This window comes from Coffea arabica, chromosome 5e, assembly GCF_036785885.1.
Source record: "Coffea arabica cultivar ET-39 chromosome 5e, Coffea Arabica ET-39 HiFi, whole genome shotgun sequence".
NCBI classification, from domain to species: Eukaryota; Viridiplantae; Streptophyta; class Magnoliopsida; order Gentianales; family Rubiaceae; genus Coffea; species Coffea arabica.
In genome coordinates this window covers 51,082,670-51,101,728 of record NC_092318.1, presented here as the reverse complement: position 1 = coordinate 51,101,728, position 19,059 = coordinate 51,082,670, and the positions used below count along the sequence as shown (strand labels likewise).

Below are 19,059 nucleotides of genomic sequence, written 5' to 3'. Positions count from 1 at the left end.
TCATGTAGAGGACAATTAGCGGCTCAACTAAGAAATGAAGGGTTATTGATGTGGTGTTAAATTTTGTCCAAGGAAAAAAAAATGAAATAATCAAACTCTGAAGAGATTTGGCCACATAAGTTACTGTCATATTTGTGAAACCAATTGCAGTCTGCCATCGCAGATAGACATGCAATAATTGATTGTTTTTGTGTTGATGTGAAGAAAGTGTAATTTAATGGGAGTGGGGGGGAAATAATCAGTTAGTCTCTCAGGTAACATTTACCCTTTTAGGTAAATTCCAATTGAAAGAGACATTGACAGTGATAAATAGTCAACTAAAGGAAAAATTTTAACATTTTCAGTGAAAATATTTTTCAATCAAATTTTTTACCGTGCATATATCAAATCGTTATATTATATATTTTTTTAAAAAATTTTGCAAAATAGCAATCTAAACGGATGATGGCATGCATGGTTAGAAAGAATTGAATCCAAATTAAGTTGTTGGAGCATTGGACTAGACTGCAACTATTACATTAGTGCTGTTAATCAAGTCCAATCGAGCCGAATATTTAACTATCGAACTCAACTCATGCTTAGTTCAAGCCAGGCTCGAACTCGCTCGACCAAGCGGACGAGACTTGAAGTGTGCTCGAATTTGGCTCGCCAAACGAGACACGTGACTCGACTTCGAGTTCGTGAATTGATCACAACAAAAAACCTATAAATTTCAGTTTCTATTCTTTTGATTTGTAAAATAACATATATATTCTTTCTTATTGAGTCCAAGCGAACTATTCGAATAATAAACGATTCAAACTTACTCGACTCATTAATTAATCGAGTAAATTTCTAATTCGACCTCGACTCGTTTACTAAAATTGACGAGCCGAGTTCAATCGAGTTTTCGAACTGTTCGTTTTATTTAACAGCCCTAATTACATGCACATGTACAAGCATGCCAGTATCTATCAATGCCATGTCATGAGAATGAACTAATGATCGCAGACAAATTCTTGGATTCATTAAACCTACGAACTAATCTTGGTTCTTAGGCCTTCAAATTGGTAGTCTCGCCTAAGACTACGAGGGTGACTAGGTGTTAAGCATTTCGTTAAGATTTTTCCTTGTTGGAAGCACTGAAGGCAAGAAAAAAGTGGTGAGGTCAGTGCTTAGCAAATCAGCTCCTGGCCTGTGTATCATTTGCCAATCAATCTTAGTTCTTTTCCTATTGACATTGACAGTTTGAAAATCCTGCACACGCGAATGAATGAAGAAGAAGCATCGATCTTAAAAATCAAAAGTCACTTCTCAAAATACGACTACTACAACGTGGCTATTCGGTCTGACTTCAAAGGAATTAGATTACGCATGGGAATCCGACTTGACCAAGAAAGTGATTCGAGTTTGGATTACTGACCAACTCATCCATTATCACTTCCCCGTTATAACGACGAAAAAAGCAAAAGATGGCCAGCATTCAAAATTAGCAGCTGCATGCCAACTCGTGGGATGGCGGGTTTCGTGATCGGGATAGACCTTCCTCCCATTGATTCTGTGGACTATTCATTTGGTCATTAATTATCTGCTTGTAACTACAGGGAACAAACTACACCATGATTTAATGCTTTATTATGTCTCTCATTAGGTGGTTGTTGAGATAATTCGGCACATTCAGAAATATCTTGTTCTCGTGAGATTGTTTAACATTAATCATTTGTCCACGGATGATTGGTAGTTTGGCACTTGACACCAACGTTCTAAAAATCGGACCGGACCGAACGGTTTGACTGGTCATTCTTTCGGTTCGATTCAATGATTAGTCCAAAAAATTCAATTAAATCCGTTAAATTCGGTCAAGAACTAATTGAGTCGATAAAAATCGAAGGGTTCAACTGGTTTCACTACTTTTTAATTTTCTAAAACAAATATTGCAATTTATTCAAAATTTTTAATATTAAAATAAATAAAAATGATTAAACCTTTAAACTGGAATTGTATCAATTGAACCGATCAAACTACGAACCGAAAGCTCTTCTAGTTCACTCCCCTATCCAAATTTAAAAGTAGACACCTGTTTCAATTTTTAGGTAAGCATGGACATGTAAGACTTGGTGCCAAAGCATTCAAGTAGTGAATGATCTGTTGAGTAGTGCAATAAATAATTCCAAAACTGGGCCACGATTTAGGTCTCCCATTTCTGATCAATTTCATTATCAAATCATGACCAGATCCGGGCAAAACCCCCATTTTGTGGACAATACTTCAATTACAGATCATTAACCCCACTTGAAGTCTTAATCATTTACTAACTGCTACCAAATTCGCCCTTTTTCGTGAAATATCTTCGGTCTTTCCTTTTGGAAAAATCTGCCTGGCAGTAATTGAATTTAATCTGCTCAAATTTGTCCAAGAAAAATAAAGAAACAAAATTAGGCTCCCATTAGCCCAAAGAAACATGTTATGTGTCTTAGACAGTTCAGAGTACTCGGGCCACTAATCTCATGTAAAGAAGCCTATGAAGTTTACGTCTTTGTTTTTAAAATCAGGCCCAAAAAATTTTAGGCCACAAACGGAGAGGGACAAAAAAAAGAAAAAAAGAAAAAAAGAGAAATGTAGAAGTAAAAGAATATTCTAAACGAACTAAACTGAAAATACATATTATCCATTTCCCCAAAGAACCCATGAACCCAAATTTACCGCCAAAATAGATCCCCCACCCCACAAAAAAAGAAAAAAAATGCTGTTTTCTTCGACTCCCCGTCTCCAAAACGCCCTTTTCTACTACCAAGTTGAAAACCCATTAAAACCCTTCATTTTCCTCCATCTCAATGGTAATCCGGACCAAAAGCTTACCGGGTTGGCGTTGAACCGACCCAGAAAATTTCGGGTCCTTTCTTCGGTGAAATCTTCGCCGCCATCATCATCATCATCTTCTACGGGTTATTGTTATTTGAGTGACGATGATTTCGATGTGGAATTGGGTCGCTTATTGGCACTGTTGCCGGAGGAAATGCGTCGGAGAATTAGTGAACATCAGGAGCTCCACCACCTAATTGAGGTGGTCATGGATTTGGGTCGGAAACCGCTAGCCCGCTTTCCTTCGGGTGACTTTATCTTATGGGATCATCCCATTACTATGGAAGACCTTGATTATGCTATTTCTCAGGTGAAAAAGTTTTAAACTTTATTCCTATTCTAAACATTACTAATTTGTTTTTATATTTGCTTTTTCATGTTGCTGGCAGTTTTGGGATTTTTTTTTTAATTTTTTTTTTAAAATTGTTGCAGGTTGGGGACTTTGCAGTTGATAATAGAGCAGGAGTTAGCAGAACTTTGCATCGAATTAGTGCTATTAAGAATAGGAAAGGTTCTATTATCGGTCTAACCTGTCGAGTTGGCCGAGCTTTATCTGGAAGTGCTAATTTACTCAGGGATTTAGTTAAAGATGGAGCTTCCTTATTGCTTATTGGCCCTCCAGGAGTTGGAAAAACCACGATTATTAGGTATATGAATGTTCATTCTGCTTCTTAAGTTTGTATGGTTTACTGCTATGTGATCCTTACTTAGTAGGGTATTCAAGGTATAGAAAGATAGAGTAATTATCTTCGTATTGGAGGTTGATTAAGGTTTATGAGAATATACATGCTTGTTTATGCTATTTTAATAAATGCCTTAGTTGGAGGTAGAGTGGGGTTCATAAGTTAATGCTTTTAAATATTTTTATGGGCTCATTTACCTTCTTGGTTGTTATATTTAAGAGTATCTGATTGCTCTTTGCGTTACTTCTGTGTATGCAAGGGACATAGCACGGATGCTTGCAGATGATTACGATAAACGTGTCATGATTGTTGATACCTCAAATGAAATTGGTGGTGATGGTGATATTCCTCATGCAGGGATTGGAAATGCTCGGAGGTTGCAAGTTCCTCATGCTGATATGCAGCACAAAGTATGACGTTGATCTTGTAATCCCTATCTACTTATGTAAACAGAGGATAAGAAAAATATGAATTAAGTAGATAACAACCGAAGGATGAAATAGTAGTGATTCGCTAAGAAGGTAGAGTTGCAAGCTGTCCACATCTAAAAAAGTTGAGTTTTGTAGTTGAAAGAGACAAAGTTTCTCTAACCCAAACAACAGGCAAAGCAAAATTTTGGTCTGGCTTCAAGTTAAGACAATCATCATGGATTAGACAAATTTAGAATTGTTTGTCTTTCATGCACCATAACACGCTACAGTACATTTCTTTACACTTAATGTTTGTGAACTCATTCTAAAAATTGGTAAGAACATTGATTTTGGTATTTCAGTGTAAAAACTTTTGCTGTTATAACTCTCGATGTCCAGGTGTTTCAGTGTAAAAACTTTTGCTGTTACACTTAACGTTTCTTTACACTTATGCTGTTATAACTCTCGATATCCAGGTGTTGATAGAAGCAGTCGAAAATCACATGCCACAAGTGATTGTGATTGATGAAATTGGTACAAAGCTTGAAGCAGTGGCTGCAAGTACAATTGCACAGCGTGGAATTCAGTTAGTTGCGACAGCTCATGGAGTAACAATAGATAATTTGGTAATGAATCCTGCACTAGACATGCTTGTTGGTGGAGTACAGGTATGGTTTAATCTGCAACTTGGTTTCTTGCCAAAGAGAGCACCTCTCTCTCTCTCTCTCTCTCTCTGTGAGATTGTGTGTGTGTGTGTTGGGAAGGAGTGGTGGGTTGGCGGTTTATAATTACTGAACAAATTTTTTCATTATTGTGTTACTAATAGTAGATTAGTTTGATCGTATGGTCACACCAATATTGTGAGCTTCACCAAATAATGACATTAATATATTTCTCAGAGTGTGACCCTAGGGGATGAAGAGGCAACTCGTAGGGGTGTTCAGAAAACAGTTCAAGAGAGAAAAGGACCATCAACCTTTAGCAGTGCAGTGGAGATAATTTCCAAGACAGAATTGCGAGTTCATCGTAGTCTAGAGGCAACGGTTGATGCCATTCTTTCAGGTTTAGTTTCCTTCCTCTTCCTGCAAAAGATGATGATGTTGTTTTCCAGCTTTCTATAAATTTGGGTAGTGGGATTAAATGTAGCTTGGCATTGTATCATTATGTTGGAGAAGGTCGCCACCCAACTTTTCAAGTTCGCAAGATCAAGGGAATAGAAGATGGAGGAGAAGATAATTCATTGTATCATGATCCTTTAGACTTGAAAACTGACAGTATGCTTGATGATAATGCATTGATGGATGATAATGACCTATCTGATCATGATGAGAGGTCATTAGAATCTCATCAAAGCAATGAGGAGAACTCCTCTGAAGATAAGGAAGCCCTTTGTTTATTTCTGTATGGGGTAAGATATCATCTCTTTGCCACAGTAGAGTAAATTACAAAGTACAACGCGCCTGTCCACTTTGGATCATTTCTTTTGCTTTCCCACTAAAGTTTCATTCACCAATTGCTTATTACTTACTAATTTGCTGCTTTCATTTTTCAATATAAGTGATCTGTCTGACATAAATTATTTTAGTGCCATCCAAAAAACCATAATTGGGGGGAAAAAAAAAGAACATGAAGATCTAGTGACTTTTTTGTTTCCTTGCAAGTTTGTAGATGGAGTATTTTGAATTTGAAATCATGTTCATGAAATTATAACGTTTTCAAGCTCATGATTTGATTAGATTCAGCAGAGCAAGGGAACTAGTTTAACTGTAATAAGCACTCTGCAACACCTTGTCCTGAAACTTCCTTTCTTATTCTTATGTTACTCATGTTTTCAGGGGATAAAAGTAGGTTGAAACGGAGCTGTCCCATTTTTTATGCCACACATCACCTGTTGATCTGTATTTTAATCAGTTTAACATCTGAAATATGGCAAAAGTTGTGATAGCTGTTTTTTGAAAGCAGTAGCATGTGAAACTCATATAGTAAGCAGGTGTTGTAGGTCTCTGAGGCGACTATGATACAAGGGATGAAACAATTAAAAATAGATGATGCCATTGAGTTCACAGATAATATCAGTGAAGCAGATGCAATGCTAGCCATGCAGTCCAAGCTTAAAAAGAATTCTCGAATTCAAGCTGCTGCACATTCTCATGGCATTCCTATTTATGTCACGAAAGTACGTGTTCCAATAGAATGCTTGATGTGTTTTCACTGTTAAGTTGTTAATATACTGATTTCGACTACTTGAGTTTGGATTTCTCTCTCTTCCTCCATGCGCACCACTAAGTTTTATGTTTCTCACAGGCAAGCTCATTTGCACAGTTAACAAAGGCTATTCAGGCGTTAATAACTGACTATAAAGATGGTTTTCGCTTTGCTGAATCTCAAGCTACGGTGAATGAGTCAGAAAAGATTGATGCGCTGGAGGTAAAGTTTTTGACTTCTTGTTAATGCTTATGGGAATAATTGAGGATTCCATCATTGATTGAAAACATCCTGAATCAGTAAGGGTTTTCTCTTCACATTAATCTTTTCCCTGCACTGGAGGGGAGGGGGTGTTGTTCTCACTGGTTTTGGTGAGACAATACGTAAAAATATTTACAAGTTTACCTGTTTCAAAACTTTGGGATCTGTTAGTTATCAGGAAGCTTTTTAGATGCTTCACTATTTGGTCCACCAATTAACTTGTTCTGGTTTCTTAAAATGTATTCACTGCATTACTAAGATGATGTAAGATTGCATAAAACTACATCCTTGAATTCTATAATTAGCCTCTCTGCAATCATGTTAGAGGTCTAATGAGGATCTTGTATCTTTTTGATTGGTTCAATGAGTACATCCATGAAAAGAAGCTATCCAGTTTAGGCGGTGTGCCTCAGTAGGCAAATGGCAGAGATGGAGTTGCACAAGACATAATTGAAGTGCATTTGACATAGCCCAGAATTGCTGTGACATGAAAAATGGGCTTATTAAACTCGTGTAATATTACAAAGCTGCAGCCTGAAACTAATTAGTGCCTTGCGGATGCATCCACTTCCACTTTCACATTTAGTTTAAACGAAGTTGATGCCTGGATTCAGATTTCATCAGTCAAGTTTTTACTTATTTACAGGAGGCAAGAACAGCTATAGAGACAGTTGTAATCCCAAAAGGGAAAGCAGTGGAGCTACTCCCTAGGCCACTGAATATATTGCTGCTCCAGAAGGATCTTATCCGTAAATACAAGCTAAATTCAGAGAGAGTTGGTGAACCTAACGCGAGGCTTCGAATTCTTCCCTTTCAAAGTGCAACACATGAAGACGGGCATTCTGATGACGGTTTGGATGAAGATGATGAATTACTAAAGCCCGCTGCTGAAACAAATGGTTCGCCTTATACTATGGATAGGCTGCCTCTCCTGCCTGATAACTAGGCATCATATTACCTATCACAAGTTTCTCTTTATCTTAGAGCAGACTTTGACATTTGTTGGTGCCCATATCATGTTTCTGTTTCTGAACAGGGCATAGAATCCCCAGACTCTTTACAATGACCAATTCCTAGTTTACATCACATTGTCTCCATGATATTCTATATTCAAGTCAGATTGAGGTATATAGCATAGAAAGGCCCTTACAATATCAATCAAGTTTTTGTATTATCGAAATGGGGTGATAGAGAGTGACGGAATCACTTTCTTCTCCAATACTGGATCCCGTCCTTCTCATTGCAGTTCCTAATGTTCATCCGCCCTATTCTTTTTAATTGCCGTCCGGCATATTTCTCACTTTTTCTGCTTGTTGGGTTTACGCATGTTTTTGTGCATAATTACTTGGAACCGCCCCACTATATTTTTGCTCCCGGCAGGATATCATTTTCTTCTTCGCCCCAAATATTCGGGTTGACCGGTGGGTTCATGCTACCCAAATTTATGGTACATTGTCTTGCGGAATGCAATGCTTCTACCCGGAATCAAACCATATACTGTATCAATTGGCTGGCTGTGGAATTTTGTAAAGGGTAGAAACGATCAAATATGTGCATTAATCTATCTTTGGAGATGGGAAAAGAAGACGAGGGCTGCCATTTTTGGAAACTGAGGCACTGTAGAATACGGAGAACACCATTTTCGTTGGTTGATTTCTTCAAATCTGTCTAGTGAAATTGCCCCCGTTATTTTCAAATAATTCTTTTTCATTCAAGCCCCAGCCCCTTTAAATTAGCACAAAAAATCGTTAACAACTGACCTTGATGCCAATTTACAATAAAATTCTGACACTTTTTAGCAGTCACATTCATATAATCCTGACCAAGAGAATAATCTAGTTCCCATCTTTTGGCGATTCTTTTTGTTCATTTGGGTCCAAATTGTTCCAGTGGATTAACACGTGGGGGGGGGGGGGGGGGGGGGGGATTTTGACTGATATGTTCATGGCGTTGACGTGAAACCATTGATTTTATGATGGCCTGAGAAGGCACTTTTACTCTCAAAGAGGCTAAGATAAACATACACTATATGATTTGTGGCTGAACTTTTCTGATTAAACTGGATTTGCTCGATCATAATAAGATAGTGCCGCCAAAAAACCATGGATCAATCGTTATCTTTCGTCCATGTCAGTGCTCTTTTTCACCCTTTAAGCATTAATGTTAATTAGTAGTGCTTAACCGACAATTAATCTCTCCAAGTCAAACCATTAAAAATGATGCCCAGAAGCAAGGACTTAAAGATCATCATATCTATCTAATTGTCATCAAATGTAAGCAACCGGAATTGGAATAGATTTCGAAACATTTATTCTTCCATTTAATTCGTGGACATTCGACATTTGTGGCCGTTACTGAAAACTCACGTACAAAACTACTATAGTTCTTGGCCATTCCTTGGAGAATTGTGCAAGAATAACTATATACAGTACAAGCAATTTCAACATGTATTGTTGAAGAAGGACGAGGTGGTGTTTAGTTGAAATTGCTGTGCTGTTGTGGAAATACAAATATTCTCCATACGACAAAAAAGTTGTACAAACAATAAATCTCTGAAATGCATTAAAGAAATATAAAATCATACATAGACCGAAAGATGAGTAACTTGGTTCGTTTGTGCACTGAGGTTGACCACAACATTTTATATATATCCGAAAGCAGATTGCACTTGGAAGATGGAACACTTTTTTCTCCTTGTCATTTTTCTGCTAAAGCAAATCATTTCGCAGTTCTTAAAATTTAGCATGGAAAGCTGCACAAACCTTTTGGATAGTTTTCTAGTGATCACTCGTTTGTCGTTGCTCGGAATTTGGTTGGTTTCGGGACATTATCAATTATTATTTTCCAAAACCCACCACTCGTTTCTGCTTCGAAATGTGATGATTTGTGATAGTAAATGTCCCACAAACAGAATAAAAGGTTGTGCCTTGTAAATGATTGTACCTGAAAACCCACTCGAGTCCGACCGACTTCTAGCCAGTAAGCAAATTCTAGTTAGTTGTTTGTCTACCCAAATGAACAGAGAAAGGGCACATGAGAAGAAAGCAATTAGGAGATGAAAATTTACTATCCAGTAAGACAATATGAAACTGAAAGTAACGTTTCAAATCATGAAAGGTTTCTGGGCTGATATAAATATTGGTTGGTCGGGCACTTTTTGGCTGGACTGTTAGGGAATAAAAGTGAAAAGAGTGGTCATCTTGTTCGACCACTTAGTACGATCAACTCCTAAACAAATCTTCATTTGATCATTAAAGCTAGTGTGTTCTACAGAGGTCAACTTCTGTGTTAATGATTGCTTGTGTCGATCACCATTGTCCAATGACTTCCAAACTCAACCAACATTTTCCGGTTCAGTCTAAGCTCTTGTGGTACAGCACACTGCATGACCTAATTTGCAGTTTGTCCATCACAAATGGTTTTCAAAGCTGGCTGAACATTTTTTAGTTCATAACTAGGATTTGATATATCATCAACCAATCGTTAGGATAAACTCCTACTTTGGACATTCATTAGCAACATGTATGTGGTCTTACCTTAGCACGCACTTAATCGAAACATTTCATGGTTAGGCGACTTTAGAATGAAAGCGTATGAATTTAGACTCTACAGGAAGCTTGCTCGTTTGGATTGCTATTTTTAAAAGTTTTTGTAGAAAAAATGAAATGTAACGATTTGACGTATATGAGATAAGGATGTGATTGAAAAATGTGTTCACGAAAAATCTAAAATTTTTTCTGCGGAGAATCACAATCCAAAGAAGAAGATATGACCTTCAATTTCATCTAGAAACCGACAATGGATAAGTTACTTTATTGAATCCTTGCTTTAGTTTAGGGGAAGATTGCCTGGTAGTATGACCTTCGATTTCATCTAGCTAGGTTGAACGGAAAAATTAGAATATTGCGAGACATATTGTCTTAATTGGACTATTAACAAAAGCGATCAAATTGAGACTTTAGAGGAAAAGAAAACATCAGCAGCAACATATGTCCAGACCCTTGTGACTAGGCAGAAGTTAACTCTTCTAGCAGCTTTAAAGCAAAATTAAAGCGATGGAGCGGAGAAGTATTCGTCTGCAGCATATCTTTAGGATTATGATGTGTGATTATATTATCACTTAGAAGAGGATACATTGGTGCAATGGCTTTCTTTGAATATGAAGAAATTAAAGGCGGCAAATAAATCTGCGCTGCATACATATGGCAATCCCACATCCAAGAACTATATAAAGAAATCAAACAAAGTTTTCAACCCACGTCGGTCATTGAATATGTCATTTTTGGAGGTCAAATAGAATCATCAACACGAAGAAAATTTAATTCAAGAATGATAGAAAAACACAAACTTTCATTTTACTTAAGCAAGCATTATGAATGAATGTGCTCCCGGCCACTTTCATCACTCTCAAGTGGTGTCCAGTAACCCTCAATATGAATTGGTGTCCATTTGACCTGTTTCATGGATTAAATATCATTAAATTCTTGTCAATGGAGGCTTATATAAACCCCCATCACCCATTATAATCTCCACATGCATTGCCAATAATTAGTCATATACTTCCAAGGATGGCTAAACTGAGGTTCTGCTTCTGCTTCATTCTTGTCCTACTAATCTCTCTTTCGAGCTCAGAAAGTCGTAGTAGTGATCCTCATGTATTTTCATACAGTAATGGGAAAGAAACGTCGATGGAGAAAGCACAAGAAATTCTCAAAGCGAGTTCAAGAAAACAAGGTACATTTCCCCGTCGAGGCATGTATGATGCCAATCGTTTTGCCCCTGGAGGACCTGATCCCCATCATCATTGATTCATCACATCATATATAGGGTCTCGTATTCGATTTTGGATTAGGGCAAATCAATTATCCATCTCTCTCGTATTCGATTTTTCTCCTCTTATCTCCATTCTACTTTTTACTGTTTTCGTAGTCTTTTTTTGGCTTTACGTAAATGCATGCATGGTCCGATGTACTGGTCATCTTTAGGCTGGATTGAGATGTAACTCGTCATTTGCGGGCAATAAAGGATTCTACACTTTTCAACTTTGATGTTGAGCTGTTACAAAAGGGATGACGAATCAGAGGACGTTTATTTTGGATATATATCTCTTTGATCGATCTCCTGTATATATGATGCGCTATATTAAGGCTTATATATTAGTACTAATATTACTTTGTGGTCGGCCCTTCATGAAGATACAAAATGAAAATGGATGTTAAACTACTAATTCTTTCTTCGTTTTCTTTGGCATCTAAATCTAATTACAATGGTGGACCTTGTAATAATCGATCTGTTAATTAAACTAAAGGCCGTCGATGCAATGGCCACATCACCCCCAAGTATTTTATACTTTTGGCTAAAAATTTACTCGCTGGCAAGATTGTTTCTGGGTAAGACAGTGACCTACTACGTTTGCCAATTATTTTTTCCTAAGTTGGAGTGGATAGCCTTTTTTTTTTTCTTTCCAAATACGATAGATATATTCTTATTCTATACTATGGGGAGGAAAGGTGATCCAACGGGGCCAAGAGGGAGACTCGGGGGTATTAAACTATCACCGATCTAAATGAATGCTTACGCACCCGCTGGTAAAATATTTTATGAAATTTTGGATTTTAAAATGCACATCCAAATAGAGTTTTAAACCTCTCTTGGTAGTGGATAGCCAATAAATTGGTTTTCTGATTTAGGCCAAGCTTGTGTAATAGAGTACCCCCAGCTTCAAATCATGAGGAGGAGAAAGCAATTTACATAATTAAACTGATCAATGCGTCACGTTTTCATATTAAATACTAGTAACATTTTCCACATTTAAATATCCTCTAAAACCATAATGAATTTAATTTTGAATTTTTCCCTATGAATATAAACAACTTAGGGCCAAGTGTGTAAATTAATTTTAAATGATACGGCCAAATTTCTAGAAGTACATAAATTAGCCGAGCTCCATAATCAAAGGTCAAATAAAAAAAAATTTCACAAAATTATAACTCTTCTTTTGCATTTGCATTTTTTTTTGCCCCTTTGAAATGAAACAGAATCTAGATAGTTAGTATGTGAAAATAAGAAAAAAGCAAGCAACCCAAGAATGTAAATGCATTAATGAATTGGAATCATAAACTACACTCTGAGTATGGGTTTTGGCCATTCACCTATAAGTGTTTAGTTTTGGAGGGTTGAATGAGCCTCTCCTACTATTAAAAAAAATTTTAAGTTAAAACCCATAGAATGATATGGAGGGGTGGGAATCTAACTAAGATGTTTTGAATTCGAGACATACCATTTACATATATTAAAAAAAAAAGGTTAAAAGCCCGTATGATAAGTGGGAACGATTGAAGGTAATATCTTTGATTTTCATCGATTAATTCTCATACCACTTTGCCAAACAATAGGCATGGAAATATTAAACTCTAGGGTAAAATATAAAAAAAAATTCCCTGTGGTAAACCTAATACATAGAAAAGCCCCCAATGATTTCAAAATGTACAACATGACACCTCATACTTTGAACTAAATTGTAAAGGTGACGAATCCATTAAACTTAACGGAAATGACTTATTGAAACCTAAAAATTTTTTTTTAATACTAATTTTTAACAAATATACCTATTTTACCTCTTAACCCTCCATTCTCTCTGTCTAGAGAATAAAACAAATGATTTTTTTGAACTGTCTTTTGCTTAATAAGTCATTTCCATTAAGTTTAACGGATTCAGTCGCCTTTATAATTTAGTTCAAAGTATGGGTGTCGTGTTTTATATTTTGAAATCACATGAGACTTTTCTATATATTAGATTTACCACAGCGAACTTTTTTAGTTTTTACCCTAAACTTTAATATCCATTCTTACCCCTCGAACATTTGCCAAACACCCCGTCGTCTCATTTTCATTTTTTCTTTTGCTTTGCACTGGAATATAACGACTCCTGCTTTTCATTCTAGTGGTGCATAGTGGAAAAGCAACATGACGTACTTATCCATTCCAGTCTCGGGATAATACTACTAATATTTGCACGATACAGTCCAGATGGTGCGCGGCGCGGACGATGGAGGAGTTGAACCAACCAAGTAGATTTGATGACTGCAAAACCACCATCAGCGGACACGATCATGCCTCTTTTGACTTCTTACATAATGTTTCATGATCCTTGTCTATCTGGCTTACGTGGTGGTACTATATGATTACCTCTTAAGCTATCCTCGAAGAATCTATCTATGTGCAAGAATAAAAATATGAGAAATATGTAAATGCTTATATAATTGGTTATGTCTAACGACCAACTTGTGTTGTCAATATAAATACGTAAATGTTTCTGAAAAATCTTGATGTCAATCGGGCTGATGTGTTATGAATGAGTGGTACGTTAAATAAAGAAATGTGTAAGGTAACTCATTAATGGCCATGTTATGGTGCAAGTTCTTTGCAATATTTGTGGATTGGTTCCGATTTAAGTTCTTCACATATCCTTTTTCCAAATGTATCGAAAACAAAAAGGTTGAAAAAACGCAGAGAGAATTGAGAAGCAATTAAAATCATCAGAAACGAAGAATGATCCAACCATTTTTTCCCACTTTCTATACACGACGATGACGATTTTAGGAAGCATCTTCCATTACCGAAAACAGAAAGATGATGAGTTGCAGATGATGCAATTCCCTAGGGTGGAATAAAGGGTTCGTTGCCCTGTTTTGCTTTTGTTGGTCAATCCAGGCGAAGCTTATGCTAATGGCGAAACTATAAGAACAAACCCATGACTGGATGATTGACTAAAGTCGGCAGCCATACTGTCAGGGAAAGGTTTAAGTTTAAGAGGCAGCACTAAAGTTTTTGGGACGAATAACAGACATTATTCACATGTATGGTACTGCGGATGACTTGGGAAAAAGCAGAAAATTGCATATAAATGTAGGGAGACGACAAACTTTTTTCTGTCGGAGTTATCTGCTTAGCCAATTTTTAACAAAGCAGCCTTTAAAATTGAACCTGGTGGAAGAATGTCCCATCACCTGATCTTCCAGCTTCATTTGTCTGTCTAGCTTTGTCCTATATATGGGAGAATTGGGTCACTGGATAACTACTCAGTTCACTTGTTATTTAGACATTGCCAACTCTCTTGGCTTACTTGATCACTATAGGAATCAAAATTTGCTTGTGCTGATCTTTTCATTCTGATGTACAGACAGAACTTCGAAAGTATGTCGAAGTTGCATAGAACTGTGAGATTTCTGTTGCTTGGTATGATCGTATCCTTCATGTTTATTGCGACTTCAGGGGCTCGTCTTTCTCCTGGATTCGAATCTACTGCACAAAGGCCTGGAGGCAACCCTCATTTGACATGGCATGAGTTTGGGATTGATGAAGCCAAGTTGGAGTGCTATCGGAGGAGGAAAATCCTGGATGGTGCCACCATGAGAATGGCACCAGGAGGACCAGACCCTCAACATCATTCTGGAGTACCACCAGCATTGTCGTAATTATCATTGCAACTCAAGCTACAATTCGGACCAACCCAAATCTTTTGTTTGCTCACCTTTTTGCTCTCTGTGTGTGTGTGTGTCAAATTCTCTAAAATTTCATATAATTGAACTCTTGATGTCATGGGGATTATAAAAATATGATTCACATGGTCATAATTTTGTACTACTATTCCTTTTACTCTATTAATTACTAAGTCTTCAATTTTTGCTTGTATATTGTGCGTGATGTAGTATTTGTAGTGGGATGGAAGGAATAAATTAAGAGATACATTGTTTAATGAGTGAATAAAATTTGTTATGTTTTACCACATTATCCTTGTTTTAAACTCTATTTGTTGTTTTAGCCAATAAAACATTGATTTAATGGTTAAAGTTAAGACAATAGGTATTAGAGATCTTGAGTTCAAATCCCCCGTCACCTTCCTATTTTTTAAGTCTCGCCCTTCCTATATTTTTGTTGTTTGGGTGTTTACCTATGTGGTTTTAGGAGCTATATTGAGGATCTGATAGCTGGTACTGGTGATTGTCGAGACACAAATACAAAGTTAAACTCAGAATTGAGAGTCTGCCGAAGGGCTATCCTCTTCATCCACAGCCGACCCACAAACAGAAAATATCGGGTAAAATCTGGTGAAGTGCACAATGAGCAAGATGATACTTCTGATTCAAGCTACAAAACAAGGTCAATGACACTTGGTCAAGTTACAACGTGAATATCCAAGATCCAACAACTTAAATGTTATTCTCCAAGTAGCGTTCGGGAAAGCAGGTTCATGCATGATTCAAGCTCTGTCACATTGTATGAGACCATCAATACTTTCTAATATCTTTGCGTTCTCAACGAAATAATTCCGCAGCTTCCAATGATCTTCAACATTTTCAAAGTTATCAAATTCGACTTTTTTTAGGGTATGGTGCCAACATTTGAAGGGTACGGATGGGCAACAGGGGACACCCTCCACTATCAGGGGAGATTCACGAGTGAACTGAATCAGAAAAGCAAATGAAAATCAGAACCAGCAGCCAGTCTAAAGAATGAATTTATGACAAGGCTAATTATAAGAAGTTTTCTAAGAGAGGGCAAACATTAAACCAAAAGAAAAAAAACAGAAGATGTATGTTTGCCAAGATTCTACCTTCGTGAGTTTTAAGGACAAGGTACTATATGTTTTCAAAAATAGAAGGTTCATACTACTGTGTACCCATACCTTCTAGTATTAGCACTAATGACCAATAAGAATTTCAAATTTAGGTAATTTTCGGGTATTAGCATAAATTCACCAAAAAAATCAAAGTCGAACATATATTTTTTTTCCTGAAAGAAACAGTAATTAAAAACCAATAATCATCCACCACTCACTTCCAAGAGAGAGATAAGATGCTTCATCAATAGGAAACATATGGACATAAGACCATACTTTGGAAGGGAAATTGCATACCTTGACAGTTTTCTCATCACAAGCAAGATTAAGGTCTAGAGTATCCAAACAAGGAGCCATCCAAAGAAGAGAATCCAAAAGGTCCAAAATCTTTGATTTATCCACTCCATCTGAATTAACAGTCAAATGCTTGACATCATAGAGTGGCGGACACAGGTCTTTTGCGAGGGACAACTGCAATATAAAAGCAAATAATGGCATCAGATTAATTGCACTACTAGAGAATTAGCAAGATTAACGGTTGCAATAGGCTGTCCCTTAAGGATATCAACCTTGTTATCTTAACAAAAAATAACAACAAAAGATAGTGTATATATAAGCATGTCATTCAAGATATTGTATGTCAAACAAATGTAACTAATACCTTGAGTAGCTCGCCAGTAATCAATCTAATGACCTTTGAATGATTGAAGTTTTGGAGAAACTCCACAAGTTCATTATTCAATAGAACCTCATCAGTTCTCTGCTCTATATCCAGGGAAACCAACTCTTTAGCTACAGCTTCTATGGAAAGAGATACTGAAAGGCTGCCACAATAATGGAATTCAGATAAAAGAGGGGCATCCACTTCAGTCTTAACAAGGTTCTTGCATGAGTCAAGCTCCAATACTTTAAGATGATTACTCGAGATCTTAACCATTTCCAGTCCGTCACAGCCAATCAACCTGAAAACCTCAAGGAGGGGAAGATTGCAAAAAAGGTCCTCTACCCACTTATTATCGCAGGTTAGGGAATATAAAACTAAAACCTTCAAACTTTTGCAAGAATTCACATCAACCAGGGATAATGTGCCCAGACCATGGTGATTGAGGCACTCAAGATTTGGTGCTTGAATCTGAATTTTGTCAAAATTCTGGAGGCAGTTACGCGTTCTGATCTCTTTCAATTTCAGTAACCCAAAAATTTGTAGACGATCCAAACCAAGGCAATAATCAACACTCAGAAACTCTAGCTCAGGGCAGCTCATGATCAGAAGCTGAAATACTCGATGATCCATATCAGTCTTGTACAATCGCAACTCACGCAAAGACGAAAGGCTTATTATACCACCACGTGAAGGCAATTTGAGTTTGAATCCTCCTAACTCAAGCTTATGCAATGAACACCAAGTATACACAGCTTTGGGCAAGGTATAACACGGCTTGCCCCGGTACGTTCCGACCTTAAATACCAATTCCTTTATGTTGCAGGCACTAAGTTCTTTCGTCAACCTGATAATGTAAGGTGTCAAATCTAACAACTTATAGCTATGCGACAGTCGAAGACAGAACTTTTGCACGCCTACATTCTGCTCCTGCCTTTTCCGAATCATGGATTCAACACCATTCAGTAGCTCTCTTATTTTGTCGAATACAGCTTCCTCATTTTCGTTTCTTTTTGCAACAGGGAAAAGACTCCCATCTCCATAATTCAATGAGTGGAGCATGGCAACTGCATTATTCCAAGTCTTCGACACAACAGACATTTGAATTGCTTCTTTAACCTCAAGGAAAGACAAAATATGCTGCAAAATGGGTTCAGGCAATTGCGAAATTTGATCCGTCGCATCATCAAATATCCCTTCTTCCATTACTTCTTCAATACAGAAATCTACATAATTAAATTCAATCCCATTATTCCATTACAGTAATTTTATTGCGGAAAATAAACTCTAATTTCTCAATTCATCAAAAAAATTAAGAATGAATCAGGAATCTATACCTTTATCTACATAAACAGTATCCATAATCCAACGCATAGTATATGAAAATGGTAAAAATTGCCGAAAAATTATTCACTCAAATTTCAACTACCATGAGCGAGAAAAGAAAGGGTGTGATTGATTAACTTGATTGTGAAAAATCAAAAACATAGAAGCGTGGAATTAACAGGAACAGAACAAGGCATGAGAAGGTAAACAAACTATTATAACAAGAGATAAAAGCAGTACCTTCAGCCAACGACGTTGTACGCGCTCTAATTCTCTGGCTGCCCTAATCTACAACGGGGAGTTTAAATTTTGGGGTGAAAAGAAAAGAGATTTGGGAAGCGAAAACGCCGGGCACTTGGGCTTCAGTACGGAAAAGACGGGCTAGTATATAACTTTTTCGTGAAATTCGTTTCTTTTTTAGTTTTGACAAAAAAAAAAAATTCAATTTCTAAGCTCGTCGTTTAAGAAAATGAATTGACAAATAGGCCCCAAACTAATTCGAGAAGACAAAGTGATATGTCGAAAAATACGCTTGTAATGTAAATAAATAATTTTTTGGATAAACAATTCCTGTCCGAGTACAAAGTTCTAATGTTTGATAAATCAACTTGAAAAAATGCTTAGAAGTGCTGAAATAATTTTTCAAATCCTAAACGGAACTTAAGATTAAGTATATAGTAAATCATATTACGTGACGAGGTTAAAGACAAATAATTCCTCCCCAAATACAAAGTTTTAATTTTATATGAATCAATTTTTAAAAATGCTTAGAAGTGTTGGAATAATTTTTCAAATTCCAAACGAACTTAAAATCAAATTATTTAGTAAATCATATTATTTGACAAAATTAAAGGCAAATAATTCCTATCCAAAATACAAAGTTCTAATTTTATATAAATCAATTTTAAAAATGCTTAGAAGTGTTGAAATAATTTTTCAAATCCCAATTAGATCAAGTCACATATTAGTAGTATTATGAGACGAAGTTAAAGTTGATTTGGAAAACTATTCCGTACAACCAAAGTGCGTCGGACGGGAACAGCCAACGCC

General features: G+C 36.7%; 2 protein-coding genes across 2 annotated transcripts; one reads left to right on the top strand and one right to left on the bottom strand.

The window, feature by feature from the left end:
• The first annotated feature begins 2,624 nt into the window (after window positions 1–2,624).
• LOC113688155 (protein SEEDLING PLASTID DEVELOPMENT 1-like) lies at window positions 2,625–7,678 on the top strand. The gene is made up of 9 exons (XM_027205840.2): window positions 2,625–3,151; window positions 3,274–3,488; window positions 3,784–3,934; window positions 4,411–4,602; window positions 4,834–4,996; window positions 5,110–5,342; window positions 5,934–6,110; window positions 6,239–6,361; window positions 7,047–7,678. Exons 1-9 carry the CDS (start codon window positions 2,723–2,725, stop codon window positions 7,344–7,346), a joined length of 1,983 nt encoding a protein of 660 aa, XP_027061641.1. The 5' UTR covers window positions 2,625–2,722; the 3' UTR covers window positions 7,347–7,678.
• A 7,838-nt stretch (window positions 7,679–15,516) lies between these two features.
• LOC113743398 (F-box/LRR-repeat protein 13) lies at window positions 15,517–18,389 on the bottom strand. The gene is made up of 4 exons (XM_027271388.2): window positions 18,250–18,389; window positions 16,684–17,909; window positions 16,320–16,493; window positions 15,517–15,866 (listed from the first exon to the last, which is right to left on the bottom strand). The coding sequence occupies exons 2-4, from the start codon at window positions 17,887–17,889 to the stop codon at window positions 15,663–15,665; spliced, it is 1,584 nt and encodes a 527-aa protein (XP_027127189.1). The 5' UTR covers window positions 17,890–17,909; window positions 18,250–18,389; the 3' UTR covers window positions 15,517–15,662.
• Between the last annotated feature and the right edge of the window lie 670 nt (window positions 18,390–19,059).